This window comes from Phaethon aethereus (assembly GCF_964289735.1).
Source record: "Phaethon aethereus genome assembly, chromosome: 2".
Taxonomy (NCBI): Eukaryota; Metazoa; Chordata; class Aves; order Phaethontiformes; family Phaethontidae; genus Phaethon; species Phaethon aethereus.
In genome coordinates this window covers 148,575,068-148,593,325 of record NC_138582.1, presented here as the reverse complement: position 1 = coordinate 148,593,325, position 18,258 = coordinate 148,575,068, and the positions used below count along the sequence as shown (strand labels likewise).

At 40.1% G+C, this 18,258-nt stretch overlaps 1 protein-coding gene across 1 annotated transcript in view; it reads left to right on the top strand.

Annotated features, from left to right (window-relative positions):
* CUBN (cubilin) overlaps positions 1 to 18,258 on the top strand; it is a gene marked incomplete at both ends in the record, with an annotated part of 146,140 nt that overhangs the window by 126,577 nt on the left and 1,305 nt on the right. Inside the window, 8 exons of the mRNA XM_082015338.1 lie at positions 1,199 to 1,328; positions 2,250 to 2,467; positions 12,675 to 12,880; positions 13,761 to 13,923; positions 14,404 to 14,612; positions 15,255 to 15,402; positions 15,520 to 15,701; positions 16,819 to 16,984. Coding sequence (XP_081871464.1) covers positions 1,199 to 1,328; positions 2,250 to 2,467; positions 12,675 to 12,880; positions 13,761 to 13,923; positions 14,404 to 14,612; positions 15,255 to 15,402; positions 15,520 to 15,701; positions 16,819 to 16,984 — 1,422 coding nt within the window. The remainder of the gene's footprint in view (positions 1 to 1,198; positions 1,329 to 2,249; positions 2,468 to 12,674; positions 12,881 to 13,760; positions 13,924 to 14,403; positions 14,613 to 15,254; positions 15,403 to 15,519; positions 15,702 to 16,818; positions 16,985 to 18,258) is intronic.

Below are 18,258 nucleotides of genomic sequence, written 5' to 3'. Positions count from 1 at the left end.
GTTTGCTGAAAAAAAAAAAAGAAAAAGGCTTCCCCCTCCTAGTGTAGAATAATGCTGAGTCTTTCTCCTCCCAGCTCCTGTCCTTTATCTGCCAGCGCTCCAGACCGCCAGCTGAGGAGCCAGGGGCTCTGTATGCAGCAGCACCCTGGCTGGGGCTGCCTTTGTTAAGGTGGTGGCCCGGGTGATGGCATGTCCTTTAAAACATGAAAAGCTGTGTGTGGCTTTAAGCTATTTATCAACAGGACGCAGGGAAACATTTTTTTGCCAAGTTAAGATTATAAAATAAAGTCTGAAGCTAACAATGGAGATTAGAGTTGGTTTTATAATAGTTTTTGTTCCCTCAAGCACTGAAGCTGGGAACAAACATTAGCCACATCCTGGCTTCATCAGCATCCATGGTGTGAAACCCTGAGAAGCCAAACGGTGCTTTTAGTTCACAGCTGCAGAGTTTAACTTGCTACTCAGCCAGAGAGCGAGTATGCAGTTCTCCATCTCAGCCACCCCCCACCGCTGGTGAGCCCCAGCAAAAGGCGAGGTGGGGAACAGCCCCCGGTGTCAGTGAGGCCTGGGGACTCCTCTCTGCCTTTCTGCACAGAACTGCTACAGTAATGCCCCAGCCCTGCCGGGCGGTGGAGGGATGATGAGGCTCTGCATACAATTATTCCAGAAAGTCAAGGGCAGGGCTATGTTTCCAATTGTGGCTGCTTTTGTATCAGTGCCAAAGTTCCAGAGGCTTCCACGGGGCCAGGAGCTGGATGAGGGAATTTCTTTGCCCATGTATCAGCCAGGTTTCTCTTAGCAAGCCAGAATGGGTGCAGAGCTCCTCCAGATACACCTGACACCCTGCTGCATGGGGCACCCTCCCCATCCTGCTGCTCCCTGGTCCTACTGCAGCACATTTGAAATCAGGCTCAATCCTTTACTGCACAAATATGGATCCATTGCCATTTGGTATGGACTAGTAACAACCTGTCACTTTGGTGCTGACTCTAGTCTTCCACTGCACAAGCACAACTTGATAGACATCTCCACATTTCACAGTTCTAGGCATGACAGTGAAGACTGCTCCTAATTTATCAAGGGCTTTTCTTTCCTTACGGCTACAAGAGGACTAACACAAGCTCCTGCAGGAAATATGAGAATTAGGACCAAGCTGGTATTCAGACTGTAATCACTCTTTTTTCTGTTTCCCCTACAGCTTGTGGTGGCATTTTCAACGACTCTGTTGGTGTTATCAGCAGTCCAGCCCATTCAGTTCTTGATTATCACAACAACATGAACTGCTCGTATTACATCACAGTTGGAAACGGCAAAGTAGTGGCCCTCAAGTATGTAATTCAAGTTCAGTTTGTCATCAAGGGGGCAGATAGGTCTCTGATTCCAATTAAAGATGGCAATTATTGACAATTTTCTGTCTTTCCTTGTCCAAAGGGAAAACTGAAATAGCTACTGAAGCCACCTTTATAAACCTCAGGCTCCCTTACATCTTTCTCTGTAATGTGCAAAGCATCACCACAATTGTAACTTCCCACTTTGGTTACTAAGAGGACTAAGAAATTGTAAAAATGCAACTCATGCTTTTACTTAAATTCTGTCAGCCTTTGAGGAGTTATGAGACTCTTGTGAGTCGATATAAGAAAAAAAAAAAATTTTTAGAAGGCTGGCACTCACTTTACAGGCCAAGTAATAATACCCACACAGGAAGAGTATACTTCTGAGTGTGTGCTATCCTGCCTAGAAGAGGGATATGGCTGCCACAAAATCTTGCCACTGAGAAATTAAACAATAGATAGATTCTTCTGCCATATATATGCTGATAATGAATTAAGAGAACATTTCCCAACTACGTGGAAGACCCAGCTGGTCTGCACTCTTGAGCCTGCATTTTGTATGTTCCTCATGTGCCCAAGGAAATTGCAGGCTGAGCAATTTGCAAAAGTGAGAGAGGGTCTGTTTACACAGGGGAAATCTGCTGCTTCACAGAAAGCCGAGGTGTGCTGACAGCGTGCCTTGCAAGAGGCCCAGTGGGTGAGGGTCACTATTTCTTTGAGGCTGGTTGGCTGCAGTGTTTTGCCATGCAGTTAATAGTTCTGCTTGCTTGTTCCTGAAGAGAAATGTTCTGTGGCATCTGTCTGTGTATGGCTTTGGCTATTGCTATTACTTGGACCTTTCCTCAAGCACTAAAACCACATATAACACAGGAATAGAAATGAAAATGTGATACCTAAAGCTCCAAGTGTGTTTTACAGATTCAACAGCTTCCAGCTTGAAATATCTCCCTCCTGCTACAAAGATTATGTGGCTGTATATGATGGCTCAGACACCCATGCTCCTCTCCTTGGGAAATTCTGTGGCTCAGAACTCCCTCCGAATATTAAGAGCTCCAGTAATAACTTGTTCCTGGTGTTTAACACTGACTTCTTTGGAGCAGACAGGGGATGGAAAGCATCTTTCAGGGAGACCTTAGGTAAGACTATTATTGGACTCGTAACCCCAAGAATCTGCTGGTAAGTAATTTCCTTTGGGGAGAAGCGGTTACGGTCTCACTGACTAGGGGTGCTAGAAGCAGAAAACTGTTTCTGATTTTGTCAAAATTGAGTGAACTAAGCAAAAGACTAGGCATATGGGATCCCTGCGTTCCAGCCCTGGTTCTGAACTGATTCCTTTTATTCTTTGCCAACCTTTTCCCTGCCTCTGGGATGGCACAGGCATTTCTTGGGTGACTGAAGGTTTAGTAGCACCCAAAGGCCTCTCATTTGGAGGAAATCTGGCAATACTTGAGAACTCTCATTCTTCTGTAGTCAAAGGTTGTCTGTGTGCTAAAGATGCCTTCAAAGAATCTATCCTCGATTTCCACTTCCTTGCAGTTCACCTCACACCTTTTTAAAAAATAAAGTGTCAAGTTCAGCTAAGACTGGGGTTCCCCCCAGTCACCACTGTGATGATCTCTACTTATTTTGGGGATCAGTCTGGTTAGATGGCCATAATATCATAGTAAGATCATAGTAAGAAAGTACAGGATGTTAAATGGTTTGATGGACACAAGAGTCAGGGGCAAAGCTTGATTATTGCCTTAAAAAAGGTTTAAACCCAGTAGGCTATTTTTAAGATCAAGGTGTAAAAGGAGCTTTTTACCTTCTTATAATATTTGAATTGTGTAGGGATGATAAGCAACAAATGATTATTACGTGTAAATTGATTTCATGTCATCGCTACTAGTTTCCTGTGTAATTAACTGAGTGTTTTTGTGATCTAGAAAGAAGTAATTGTCCGGTTTATAAAACTGGCACTCAGACAATTCAGAATGAAAGGCTTTTGTGGCAGAACAAACATAGTCTTCTGCTGAGTCATTGAATCCCCTCCCAACCCCTAGCCAGAGACTTTCTCATTTGATACAGTCTGAGAAAGTATTTACAGATAAGGAAAATAACTGGTTCTACAAGCTTTGCCAAGAAAAATATTCCCACAGAAACTCACAGTGATTACTGTTATTAACTCTTCCTTTGCTTCACTCTAAGTAATTGCTACAAGAATCTTTAAGAGTTGTGGACTGTTATTTCAAGTAACATAAAGTTGCTTTATGCGTTGCTGTCTTTAAACCGTTAGGTTTTTTAAGTTGTCAGAGATCCCCTGCAACCTGGGTTCATGTTTCCAGAGTGAGATCATCAGGAACTCCCCAGGCTCTTGCTCTTCCTGTTGGCATACAGTCAATTTTTTTTAGCCACTGACTTTAGATTTATTTGTGCAACTTGCCAGAGATTCTGCTTAAGCACACAACAGAACACAAGCCAAGCTCTTCAAGTCAGTACCATGCCTGATAATTTCCTAGAGTGAGGAGAAGCCTTTTATGAATAAACTTTGATGATTAGGCTAAGTTTTGGAGGGACATTTCTGCAGGCTCCCAAGGAAAGAGAGGTTGTGATGTTTCAGGAATTACTCAGGAGCAATGGAGTTGCAAGCTGGAAAAGATGGCCATGCAGAGATGTGGGTTGTGTGACGAAGAGCCCATGGTGGTGAGATGCTTAATGGTACGTTTTCTTTCTCCACTATAGGAAGCAAGCCGCAGGGACTAAACCACACAGCCGTTAGGAAGGATCCTGACAGTCCCATGCTAGTAGAGAATGGCCAAAAAGTAGAGAAGTTTTATTATAAAAGGAAAACATGAGTCACAGTCCTATAAACATTTCCAGTTTGACTTGTCTGAAAAATAGAGCCAGGAAAATCTGAGACGCATCTTTTTACTATGAGGTCTGAGATACTGCTTCAAATGAAAGAGAATAAACCCATGAAGATCAAAAAGCATGTTATTCTAAATGGTGCTTTAGAGAAGCTCCCTCATGTCTATCAAAAGATAAAGCCCATGTGGTTTTGTAAAAGTACAGATGCAATCAGATTACAATTAATAATGATAAATATCTTGGATAAGAAAGATGGTATCTGCAGAGAAACAAGAAGCCTCATTTTCCGTTGGATGACAATGAGCTCATTATTCAGTAGTTACCCTAGGGAAGCACAACTGGGTAACGTAATTATTGCTCTTGACCCTGATTACATATTGGAAAGAAGTGAGCAGAAACAGTAAACCCATTTTGTAGCAAACTAACCTAACCTAACCTAATCTAAACTGAACTCTTTCCTTTCCTCACCAGCTCTTCCAATTTCTTCCCAATCAGACTTCTTACTCTTGTGGGTACTGCCAAAATCCAGGGTTATCCATTGTTTCTGTCTTGTGAATTTTATTAGTAGGGCGTCAATCTGATAACCTTTTTGGCAAGAGGGAAGAGGGAAGATGAAGTAGGAAGTCAGAGAAGACTAGCAAGATTGACAGTAACCAGGCATTCAAAGAGTTAAACCCTGAAATTTGTGTAGAGAAACATGCTCTGTTTTAGCTAAAACAATTTGTTATCATCAGTGATCCTGCACCCACTAGAATATTGAAGGACCTCCCACTAGTCAGAAAAGGGAGACTAACAGAAAGTATGAAACAGTATTAATTTGACAGTACAGGAGTAGCTCAGCTTTTTTGTCAAGTGTCTCTTCTTTCACCATGCTACTCCATATGCTTCAATATATTGTTAAGTGCACATTTCACAAGCATATCACAATATTCTTCATCATAACCGACCCTGTGTTATCATGCATTTCAGGCAGGGGAATTTATGGCCCTTGTTGGTGTGGTTCAGAGGGTTTATAATTTCACTATCTATCTCCGCTGCTAAGTTTGGAAACTTACTGGCCTCATTTTTGGTGTTGCTAGCCATTCTCTCTGGCTGAGCTGGTGAACTGGGCTGACTGGAGGATCCCAGCCTGCTCCAAGTGTTAGATTTGTGGAAAGAAATCCTCCTCTTGCCTTAGTTATCACTGACCTTCTTTCTGCCTTTGTTTTCAGTCTGTAAAATGAGAATTATACCTCCTGTCCACAGCGAGTGTGTGCTTCTATAGGCAATCAATAAAAGGATGAGAAGAGATAAATCAATACCAGCTTAAGGCATTTGGTTACATGAGATGTCTCTGTGAAGGAAGGAAAGCTAAGATCTCTCCCCAAAGAATGAAGTCTGCGTGTACTGAGCTTGTGATTCAGCCAAAGATATCCTGATTATCTCTCCAGCTCTAAGAGGAGACCTGAGCTTTTCAGCTGACCCTGGCTGGCAGGGGTGGAGCCTGCACATAACCTCTGCCATCCCTGCTGTGATAGCAGAGCCTTTGTGCTTTGGTGATAAATGGAGCTTCTGCCTATTCCCATCCAGCAGTTGTGTGACACTCAGCCCAATTTGTGATCCCTCTGAGGCTTCTGATACAAAGGCTGGGAAGACATATAAGGGTTTGGGTTTTTTTCTTATTTTTAAAGAGTCAGCAACCCCTGTTGGGAGATGTAGCTGTGACCTTATTAACAGCACATCATTTTTGCTTGGCAGCTTTCTGTGCTCGTGTACATAGCTCCATTGTCTCAGTAATGAGAAATATATCACATTCTAAACCACTGGAGAAGGATTTAGGGGTTTTCTGAAAGGCAGGTCTGCTCATTGAGGCTGTATAAAGAAGGCACATGAATTTACAAGAAGCTAAGTATTACACATGGTTAGATAAGTGGGTTGAGTCAGAAAGCTCTTCCTGAGCTTTCTTCACAGAATACAGGCAAAACTGAAATGGAGTTGGGACAGTGGGAAAGGTGGGATGGAGGAGGGCAGGCAGACTGCCTGCTTTTTCTCTACAGCCCTAAATCCTGCTTGACTTCAAGCTGTAGCCAGCTCTTCCCCCTCCCCTTTTTTATACTATCTCTTGTGAGTGTGCAGGAGAAATTCACGTTATTACCTTGTGAAAGAGCAGTATGGTATACTGTATTAATACCAGTGTCATCCTTTGTTTGCATTACCTTGGGGCGTATGAGCTCACGGGCCGCAATTCCACTGCACTAGGTGCTGCACAGGCAGCATAAGGCGACAATCTGCTGTCACAAAGAGATTATGATTTAAACAGAAGACAAGGAAAACCAGATGGATATAGACAGGCAAGAAGAAGAGGGTGGCAGCAATGAGAAAATTAGTGATGTAGGCTCTAAGGCAGAAGAAAGGCCTCCAAAACCTTCAGCAACATTAGATTGTTGAAATGTGAAGTCCTTAAACACCCTGTCCTCTGGATTGTACTGTTTGCCCAGTTTTTCTCTCAAGGATCCCTCTGTCCTTTTATTCAAATGAGCATTTTACATTTTACATAAGAAAAAAAAACATAAGGAAGTAGAGTTTAGAAGAAAAATAGCTGGAAAAAGGAATCTTCTCTGATATACCAAAAAAATGCATTAATAGGTAATTTACATAAATAATCAAGTATGCATATCATAGAAATTGATGACAATCTCCATGCTTTTCTTTCTCACGATATGATCTGTAACTTACCTGATAAATCACCCGGAGGTATCTGTCTTCCCTTATTCTATTAGCTGTGTATTGAATTACTTGTTTCCTGTTTGGAATACAATACACTGAGTCCATCACTAATGGGTTTACTGTTATGTTCTCCCCTAATGAAATTAAAGTGTACTTTTAAAAAATGGAGCCAGTAGAATTTTCACAGCATTTTTATGCTATTTTATTTTATCAACAAAGAATGTTCTTAATGTAGTTCTTAGTCCAGTTCTGCCCTGCAAACTGAAAGCTTGGCTCACTCTATATTCAGTTTCTAGGTTTAAATTTTCAGCAGTGCTTAGCATGCACAGTTGCTGCGGAGTTTTTGGGAATTGTTCAGAATTGATGGAGAAAAACCCAGTTCTGAATGGGCAATGTAAGGTGTAAAATATCGGTTTGGTTATTCTATTCCATAGGTCAGGGTTAGGTGTTCTTTTGTGAGTAATTTCTAAATTCTCACACCACCAGCAGTAATTCATTGCACTGATTTATGTAAATAACATTAGCACCTGCTGTACCTGGCACCAGGTACCTGCACCGACAACAGCAGTGATAGCCTGTTAGGTGGGAAAGGACTCAGCACAGCTGAATCTCAGGTTTCCTGCAAATTTTTCTCCCTCCAAGAATATGTCCTTGACTGGCATGTGAATGCTGTTGCATCTTCTCTTGCCTTTGGAAAAGCATCAGTGCCTGGAAGAGATTTCACAGTCCATTAGAAGCAGTTTCCAGGGCTGTATCTCAAGATACCTGGACTCAGAACCTGGTGCTTCAGAGCGTCTGGCTGAGAAGCAAATTGCCTGAAACTCATAGGTCTTCTTGCAAAAATTTATTTAGGCTTTTTGGTTTACACAATTTTTTACCAAATATATCACACATAGTATTACACATTTCAGATTCATTACATTGTCATGGCTTAACTATGATTAGCTTAATCTATTAAATGAATGAATAAATTGTGGCTAATAATATATTTTCTTGATCTTATTATAGTCTTTGAAAATAATAACATCCATAACAAGCTCAGAAAATATCTTCATAAGTCACAATTCCTGGACTGTTTCTAAATGTATTTTGGAGCTCAAATATAAAAATACGCACCAGCTTGAAATCTGACTAAATTTAGAAAGTACTTCCAATGTTGAAATACATCTCTTCAGTATCTCTGAAAAGAATACAACTGTTGAGCTACAAAGTCTACAAATGCCTCTCAGAAATGTCAGTTATCTAATGTCTGTGACATTTCTTCTCCCAAAATAAAATAAATAGAAGTGGTTTGCCTACTCAAATGGGACAGACAAGAATAGAGGCAGACATTTAAATAAGACATTTCTGACTGATCTGAAAGAATTAGGTGAAAAATTATTTTCAGACACAGTGATTAAATATGACTTTGTAGTGGCTAAATGGTTAAAAACCGATGGGATATTCAGATTAAAAGTGCTTCACACAGCTGTGGGTGAACTCTCTGCTGGCATGAATTCTTTTAGCTTGAACGAAGTCAATGACTTCTTCAGCTGCAAATCTGTACTCCAGTGCATGCAAACGAAGGGTGAGGAGACATTCCTGATTCTCATTGCAAGAGAGATCTGCAAAGGCCTGAGCAGCTGTGGTGCCAACAACTATGCTAACGCAGTATTAGAAGGAGGCCAGACTACTCGTCTGCCTCTGACCTCCCAGGCAAGCATCGAGGAGATGGCTAGGACGGTACATACATTACCGTTTTGCAGAACTAGGGCAGGCTTGGCACAGAGTGTGTCTGCACTGTTACATTTGTGACCAGCTGATCGTCTAAAAACTTAAGAATATGAACTTTGTCTGACTGCATTTGTGAAATCCTGCTAAAGCAGGAGACTGGGGCTTTGCAGCCCTAAATGTTGCTGCTGGAACCATTGCCAGGCCATCAAACCAGTCAAAAACCCTTTCTGTGTAAAGGCTAGGCTGAGGACTGTACTTTCAGAAGTCTCCTCCTGAAATGCTGCAGGCACCATGGTCGCGGCTGGCACTGCTGCCAGGGTCCTGCCACCGCGCGAAGTCACGATGTCTGCACAGTGATTGCCAAACGCGGGAACAGCTCAGCTCAGCTTGCAAAGGTTTACCAACCTCAGTATCAGCCATGAGATGAAGTACGACAGTACGATTCCTCTCTCCAGACCTATAGTCTTCTGAGCCGTGATCCAAATAAGCTATGAGCTAATTATTACAGCCACAATTAGTCCAGCCATTCCTCTGCACTGGAAATAAGTCCTGTCAGGAAAGAAACATTAGTCTTGGCAGAGTTAATCTTTGCTTATTCTGATTTTTAGTTCAGATCAGAGAGAAGCATAGAGTTCCCAGGGATGCTTCTAGGTGAGACCAAATGTGATTCAGAAATCTGGGAGAAGATTTTCATTACTTTTCAGGCAGAACTAGAACAGTTCGTTGAACCTTGCTGCCTTGTGGTAGATGTTTATGGTGCCCATTTAGTAAGAAGGGAAGGGCAGCAAAATTAGTTTGTTATGTTTTGAAATGTCAGTGGTTTGGTGTTTCTGATAGATTTAAAACTATTGAGTAGGTTCCCTTTCATTGCATCCCTACCTGTATAAAAGAACCTTGTCCCTGGCTGTGCTTCAAAGGCAGGCAGCTTCAAAGATTCATCTTCATCTTCATTCCCTATCTAGAAGATATAACTCTTAACAGAGAAACATGTGTTTGCTCTCTGCTGTAATTATTTTTATTTGCCATAGGGAACCTTCAATTCTTTCTTTTCTGAATGGTCCTTCAGCCTTTTAGTTTCATTAATGCTTCCCAACAAAAGCAATTAGTGATGACAGTGTGTGCCCTAGTTATTCTGATAATTTGTGTTCTCTGGCAAGCTGTTTATCAGGAGGACAAGATCGCAATCTGATTTATAATGACCTTATGATTTTTATTTTAAATAAGAAACCAGAGACTGAAACAACAGTCAGCCATGTAGTCAGTCCATCTGCCCACACAAATTGCTCTATGAGGTACATTTCTCACTATTTTCATCAAGTTTAGCTTTTAATATCTAAGAGTCTATTCTACAAATTAACAGACTTCTCATTCCCTGATTTTTCCAAAATTTTAGCTACAATTCTGGCTGTGTTAGCCAGCGATGAATATCATTCCATTAATGATCACCAGCAGGCTGGATGGCTATTATTTGGCTTTCTATTAAGAAGTGGTGCTGATTTTTAAAATGATGAGTTGTACCCTGGCTAAAATGCAGTGCAATGGTGTTTCTCTCAGTGTGAGTTCCCTCCTCTTAAGCAGTTCTTCATTTACTTGTGGTTGTTCCCTCAACCTACACAGCTTCACTATTCTGTAACTTCTGGTGGCTGCAATCAGATGTAACATTGATCAGTACTGAAAAACACCAAGATGGATAGATTTTTCAACAAGGGCTGCTCTTTATTTGGCTTGATACAGGGCTCCTTGATATCTGGTTGGCTTCCAGTCTAGCCATTATTTATAACATACTGTCCTGTAAGCATTTGACTCGACCCCGGCTGAGCAGGCTAAGCATTCTGAAAGCTAATGATGAAACCTCATCTTTATTAACTGTAAATCATACTTTTTGTTATCTCCTCTTAGATACTATTACTGGCTATACTAGCTAGAATTATTTTTGTGATAATGAGGATCTGGTCTGTTTCTCTCTCTGTCCAGTCGACTGCTGTACCACACACAGGTTACCCACATCTGTACTTTTTGTCATCTAAGCTGTCTTTATAGCTGCACAGCTAGCAGTGAAGTGTACCATTACAAAGGTCCAGACATCTGATATCCAAAAAAAGGACAACCCAACAGCCCTGAGAGCTTTCCTGTTGAGTAGCTCTGTGGCAATTCCCCGATTTCTGTTGCAATGGTCTGACTGGCATCTCTGCAGCGTTAACCCCGAAAAGGGTGGAGAGCTTTGCGAGGTGTCTGACCTGTATATCACTCCAGACTCAATATTGCAGGGCTGGATGGTCGGACTATGATCTATGCCTAATGATTATATGCTTAACATTATGTTTAGTAGACTGTGTACAAAATGCTGAGCAGGAAACAGCTCCAAGAAGATTGTTTCAGGGGCACTGAACAAACTATGCAGAAGAGCAAAATACAGCTAAACTGCACTTTTAGGGCCCAGGCACCCTCCTGTCTGACATTTTCCTCCTTCTTAGACTATTTGTACTAACGTGATTTATTGCCTGCATTTCCCCCACTGTTGTTCTCAGCTTCTGCAGTGGCGTTGGAATGAACACTAACACTTTTCCAAGTTTCTGACTTCATTAACAGCCCACAAAACTGGACTAGAGTCTATTAATTCCTGACTTTTCCACTTCGTAATAAGTTTCTTCTGTTCATTTTTAGCTACAGCAAAAGCTTAAATCTCATGTTATTAAGATTTTGGTTTTAAGCAAGCTTCTTTTTCGGGTGGGGTTTTTCCGGCTTTGGTTAGTAGAGCAGGACGACATTTAGCCTTAGTCACTCTGGTTTAACCATTACAGTCTTGCAAGACGGGGCTGTCTCTAACCCCGGATTACTGACGCAATCCTGATACTTGGATGCTGATTTTTCACCAGAGTGATCTTTTGTAATACTGTAGCTCAAGTAGGGTGCAGTTTTCAATGACTGGACATATATCAGTGTGTCAAAGTTAAGTCACCGTATGTCAGCCAGACAGGCTTATTTTACACACGCAGATGAAATTCTGAACCTCCTTGCATGTTGCTTAGCCACAGGTATAGCTTCTTTTATTATCTAATTCTCCTAAAAAAATTCCCTTTGGGGGATAACAGGCTGCTTACAGTACCACTCTACCCTGTGCAGTTTACAGAAACTCTTTCTTAGACTCAAAAGCAAGAGTATGAACCATACATTATTTGAATTGCTGAGTTAAATAAGTGGCCAGGAAACCCTATAGTGACTGAGGAAGGAAACATAAAGTAAACAAATTGATCAGACTTACTAGCCCAGTCCAACCTCTGGAAATCAAACTATAAAAAAAAAGAAAAAAAAAATCCCTTCAGATAGTCTGCATTTTTTGCTTGTTTGTAATTGGACACAATAAAAGGGTTCTGATCTTCCAATAATTGCTTTTCTCCAAAAGTTATTTCTTTCAATGTGATTGAAAACGTTACAGAATTGAAATTTTCACAGCGAGTAACTGCAGTAACAGACTTAGCTCTGTATGAGGGGTCCAAGTAAAAAGCAGCCTGCTTTTCAGGGAGGGTTGTAAGTTCCTACCACACAAAATGCTTCCAGAAGTAAGTCTCTCTGAGCTAGATTCCTGAATATGAGTCTGGGTCCCAGCCTCAGGCTGCCAAATTCAGTCCTCCCAGAACGAGGTCGTATTGCCAAAGTCAAGCAACTTAAATTTTTAACTAGATTTTCAAAGTCAGCGAGCCAGTGCCCCCTGCTGTCCGCCTACTCTTACTAGCAGGTAAGAATTACATTAAAAGGCCTTCTAATCGCTCTTCTATTTAATTTCTGTCCTCTGTCTTCTTACAATCCCTTTTAAAAAATCTGTTGCTACATTTTCAGAGTGAATACTGATGCAACAGAAGACAGGAGCCTTTCTTAATTCACTCTACCAAATTCAATTGTGATTCGTGTCTATTAACGCTGTTTGTGTTGAAAGCCTTTTAATCATTCAGATAGTCCTTGTGAGACAGGACAGTAAAATTCTGTAGCACAGAAAAAAGCTTCTGGCTTGACACTAAAGAGTTGAAGATTAAATAAATGCCAGGAATTGCTTTTAAAAAGTTTGTGCTTCTTCAACAGGACCTCAGAATGGCTGTGGTGGTTACTTGACAAATTCAGCTTATAGCTTTGGCTCTCCAGTTTCCAATGTGACCAGAAGATATGAGAAAAATCTGGACTGTGTATGGATCATAACTGCACCTGTGAACAAACTGATAAACATCACCTTCACTTCATTTGTGCTTGAAGCACAGTCTGCTCAGACTTGCCGATATGATTATGTCAAAGTAAGATAGCTGCGTATTTTAACAAGAAAATTTCAGTGAGATATGATCCATTATCCTCTTCATGAGGCTAACACTTAATTAACAGAAAATGGTTTTGTGAAGAAATTAAATTGCCTAATATAATTACAATTTTTTCAGTGGGTTAGATTACTACTCCAGATGACATCCTGCCTTTTGGAAACTAGTAACTTTAACATTGTTATGGGGACACAATTCTGTTCTTAGGCTGCCTATGTAAATGAGTATTTATTTCACAGAGTAGAAACAAAACTAAAATCAAACACTTTGAAAGTAAACTTGCGGATTCAATATCAAACACACTTGCTTAAAATTAATAAATTTAATTTAATTCATAAAATTCTGAATAAATAAGTCTTGGTGCTAAATGTTCACCTGTGAAAGCTATTTCCTTAAAGATGAGCATATAAAATATAGAATCAATAGTAAAATGCTGCTAAACAAGATCTGCCAAGGAGTGTTATAGATCCTGTTGAGCACCAGAGATGCTCAATGAAACTAGGAATGGATCTACATTTTGGTGAGTAAAATCAACCTTTCTCACTAGAAAAGTGCTTTGAGATTACATATTAAAAAAAAAAAACAAACCAGAATGCCAAATTAAAATAGAATAAAATTTTGATATATTTGCTGAGATGGGACCAGAATGTTCCATAATGAGATTTATACTGTCCAACAGAATTAGTTAATATGGCAGTGAATAATTACAGTCATCAAGAACATCCTGATAAAGCACAAAAGCACCTACTGGGCTCTCAAGTAAGAGAAATTGTAATGTCAGGAGGGGTCAGAGAACTTTATTTCTATTTATTTGTTTGCTGTGGCTAAACTATTAGTGGCTTATATACTTTTCTTCTTTCAGCTTTATGATGGAGATAATGAAAATGCCAATTTAGTTGGCACATTCTGTGGATCTATGGTGCCAGCTCCTTTTCTTTCCACCCATAATTCCTTGACAGTGAAATTTATCACAGACAATTCCGTGGAAAGGGAGGGTTTCAATGTGACCTACGCCACAGTGGACCGTAAGTATACATATATATGTATGCACATATATTGTTGTGACTCTTTTGTGGAAATACATATTTAAATAATAAATCATCAACATTTGCTCTAGATATAGGGCTCAGGAAGGTGCAAAGACAGTCCTTAGTATAGCTCTAAGGAGCATCTATAAGCAAGCTAAAAGCAGCACTGCCAGACCCCAGTGCAATTCGCATTGGTCTTTGCTGGTTGCGGGAAGGCTGTCAGTCTGGAGTGCAAAGCAGGAACACTCTGTCATACACTGTTAACAAATACTCTGATATTATGGGGAACAAAGATTTATTTGAGTTTCACAATATACATTCACAAAGGATTAGCATGTGTTTTACTTACTTTTTTTTTTCTAGAGAGCCCCAAGTAAATACAAAAGTATATTGTCCAGTGTAGTTTTGCTCAATAAATATTATTCCCCAGTTGGAAAGGCTTTCACTCTGTGATGCATTTATTACTGTTTTGCACAGGACTGTGTGGAGGAATATATAATGCAACTTCTACATTCCTGACTGCAACGTCTCCTAACTTCCCGAATGAATATCCACCATTTACCCTCTGCACTTGGGTCATTGATGCCCCTCCGCAGCAGCAAGTCAAGGTGGTGGTAGAGGCCTTCCACCTCCATTCCAGCCAGGACTGCTCTCAAAACTACCTACAGCTCCAGGACTCACCAACAGTAAGAAATTTCCAGTTGACAGCATTTCCCATTCACATTCTGCTTCCTTCACTCTTTGTAAAGGGAGGAGAAACCCAACACTTGGTAACAGATTAATTGATGATTCTGTGTGAGCTTAATGCACTGTGCCCCACTTAAGGTGTTTTAACTGGTAAACAGACTTCATGGAAGCACACTATACACACATTGAATTAGCATATAATTTTTCACAGTTGCACCAAGTAACAGAGCTGCCAAACTTAACACCCATAAAATAATGCCCAACAGCAAGTTTTCATAAACTAATTGTACTTCCTCCCACACAAGAACCATAATAAAAATAAATATTCATGCCAAGAAGAGTGTTTGTAGAAAGCACCAGGAAAAAAAACCTGTTTATGTCCCTTGTATTATATTATGCTAAACCTTCTTTCATTGTTTCTTGTTTTGGCATGAAAATACCTGGTGCATTTGATTTGTTTCTCACAATAATTGAAGAGAAAACATTGAGACATTATTAAGTGATTTCCGTGAGAACTTTAAAATGTGGTTGCATAACAGGTATAGCAAGTGCTGAGATATTTATTCACCTCAAGTTCAGTAAGTAAAAAAACAAATTATAACATTAAGTAGAAGTAACTTGTGACATGTATTGAATTCCAGCACAGCCAAGGATCAGTCCATAGATTCTGTGGCACTGAAACTTTCCCAGTCCCTGAATTTTATTCTTACGATCGCACTGCCATCGTGACTTTCAAATCAGATGAATATATAACTAATAATGGAGTCAGATTTACCTATCAAGCTACAGGTAAGCTTGAAGAAATGTCTAAAAAAATCTACCTACCACTCTTTTTGTTGATTCCATGCAGTGAAAAGCAATAGAGAGATCTGAAATGCTTATATGTTTCTGGTTTTCTGTCTCAAGGTTGCAGCAGAGAGTATAACCAGCCATTTGGTTACCTGAAGAGCCCCGGCTGGCCTGGTCGTCACCCCAATAATATGGACTGTTCTATCATTCTACGAGCTCCCCCGAATCACACAATTTCTCTCTTTTTCCATGCTTTCAGTTTGGAGGACAGCATCCAGTGTTCACGTGATTTCCTAGAGGTATCAAGCAAGTATACGTATTCTGTGGGCCTGTGTCAAAATCTGCTGAATTCAAAGGATATTAATAAGTTTGGATCAAGTCTGAGCTGAACTGACATTAGGGACTAATTTATTGCTACAGTTTTATGGTGAAGGGTACTCGGATGTTATAGTAAGAGGTTAAACAATACACACTATAAGAAGTCCAAAACCAATAAATAAATAGTTTCATTATCAGCTAACTCATCTTTACCTAGCTCTTGTTGATGTTACCCAGTTAACAGAGCAAGCCAGGATAATTTTCATCCAGTATTAACATCTGTGCATGAACAGAATGACAGAAATCTGAGTGCTTTTGTTCCAGCAGTAGATTGCATCTTCTTGCTATTTTTCTTTTTTTTTTTCTGAAAAAGCATTTTTCTTTAAAAAAAAGAAGCTCTAGTAACAAGTGTAGGATACTTGCAAGAGTACTTTGTGTCAATAAAAAGCATATCCTCCTACACAGTCCTCACTCTGTCCTTTCATGCTTGTTGAAGGTTTCCTTATTCACTGGTCAGATGACAAAAATCTGATGTCTGTGGCAGAATCATTATTTAGTTCTCCTTTCATATCCTCTTTACTGGCTCAAGAAATGCATCTGAGCACCAGCATTATTGGTGGTCAGGAAAAAAAAAAAAAAAAGATTAAATCTGAACTATGTAATATGATCTGCGTCTTAATGTGACCAGGGAAAAGAGTGGGCTGCACTCTGAATTAATCTTTTCATCTGGAATATTAACATTTCTTATGAAAAGTAAAACATGGACTTGAATTGCAAAAGCACATCTTAGGTACTGGTCAAGTAATTTTTTCAGTTAGGAGATGTACCATAAATTTATGTACACCATAAAATTTAGCTACCTGTTTCTGATAGTTATTCTGTGCAATTACTTACAAAACTCAGGCAGACCAGTTAATGGTCTCTTTTTCCTTCTATACAAGAATATATAGTAGGAAAAATAACAGTATTAAAATGACAGTTATGGTATGCATGCAAGTCAGTACACAGTTTGTGCTGTGCTTGTATCACTGCATAATTGTACTGGTGTATAACTGGCATAGGGATTTAATATTGACAATGGTTTTTTGTCCCTTAAAGGTCAGAAATGGGAGTGATGTGCAATCACCACTGCTTGGCAGGTTCTGTGGAAACACTGTGCCCAGTCCCATCTTCCCCAAGAATCATGTTGTCTACCTTCGTTTCAAGAGTGATTTTTCAGGGGCTCATGATGGATATGAAATTACTTGGACTTCATCATCAAGTGGTAAGGCTGTAATTACAAAGTAATGCCACTCAGCAATTGTACACAGAGGGAAAATACAGAAATGTGGAATTCAGCCTGCTCAGTTTGGGTCCTGCCTCATCAACATTTGAGACCTTAGCAAGTACTCATAGTCCATCCTGTTCAGTCACTTGTTCCTCAAGACCAGTGGAGCGAGATCCATTTTATGTGACAGAAGCAATTCCCTCTCTCTAATGTTGACTTTAGCAACCTCAGAGGATGTAGTCCACTTAAGATGAAGATCTACCTCTTTCACTGAGAGGTCAGAAAATATCAGGAACATCTATCTTGGGATCCACAGAGTGGTGGTGGTGGTGAGTCAGCCTACTCCATTAATAGTCCAGTTGTGATATGCCCTAGGATCTAAGCACTGCTAAGCCTGAAGAGGACCAAAATCTTCTCCAAGAAAATAACTTAACTATAATGCTGTGTAGTGACTATATCATAGACACATTCATAAATGGCTTATGCAATGACAACGAATAGCTGGGTAATAGTTTGTTCATGACACTAAGTTACTGGAGGTAGGAAAGCTCATGACCAGCTGAAAAGCACTGCAAAATAACCTTACAGTATTGAGTGGCTTGGTGATGAAAAGGCAGATAAAGTTCAATGTAGGAAAGTGTTGAAGAAGAATGTGGGCAAAAAAAGAGACAATTCTAGCTTTACTTACAAAAATATGGGCTCCGAGTTGACTTTTGGTACTCAGCAATAAGATCTTGGGGGTAAAAGAGTTCTATGAAAAGAAGAGCTCACTGCTCACTAATAGTCAAGAAGGCTAGCACGATGCTAGGAATTGTTGGGAAAGAAAGAGAGAACAAATAGACAGCCACTATATAAATCCATAGCTCACACACAGATTGAATGATGTGCACAGTTCTGGTTTCCTCCTCTTATAAAGAATCCAGTATAACGAAGGGCTCAACATAAAAAATGGCTTCTGGATGAGGTATGCTGAGACTTTTTAATGTGGTTAAGAAACTACTGAGGTCTATAAAATTGAGTGATACTGGATGATAGTTATTTCAACTACTCATTGACTTTTCCCATAGAAGAACTAGAGGCCATCAGATAAAGCCAGGAGGTGGTAGGTTCAAAACAAACCAAACAAACCAGTTCACACAGTATGCAGTTAAGCTGTGGAGCTCCTTCCCATAGGATGCTACAAATTTACATGGATTCGAGAGTTACCTGAACAAGTTCATAGAAGACATCTGATAAAGACTATTAAAGACAAAGATGCCATCTCTGGGAGA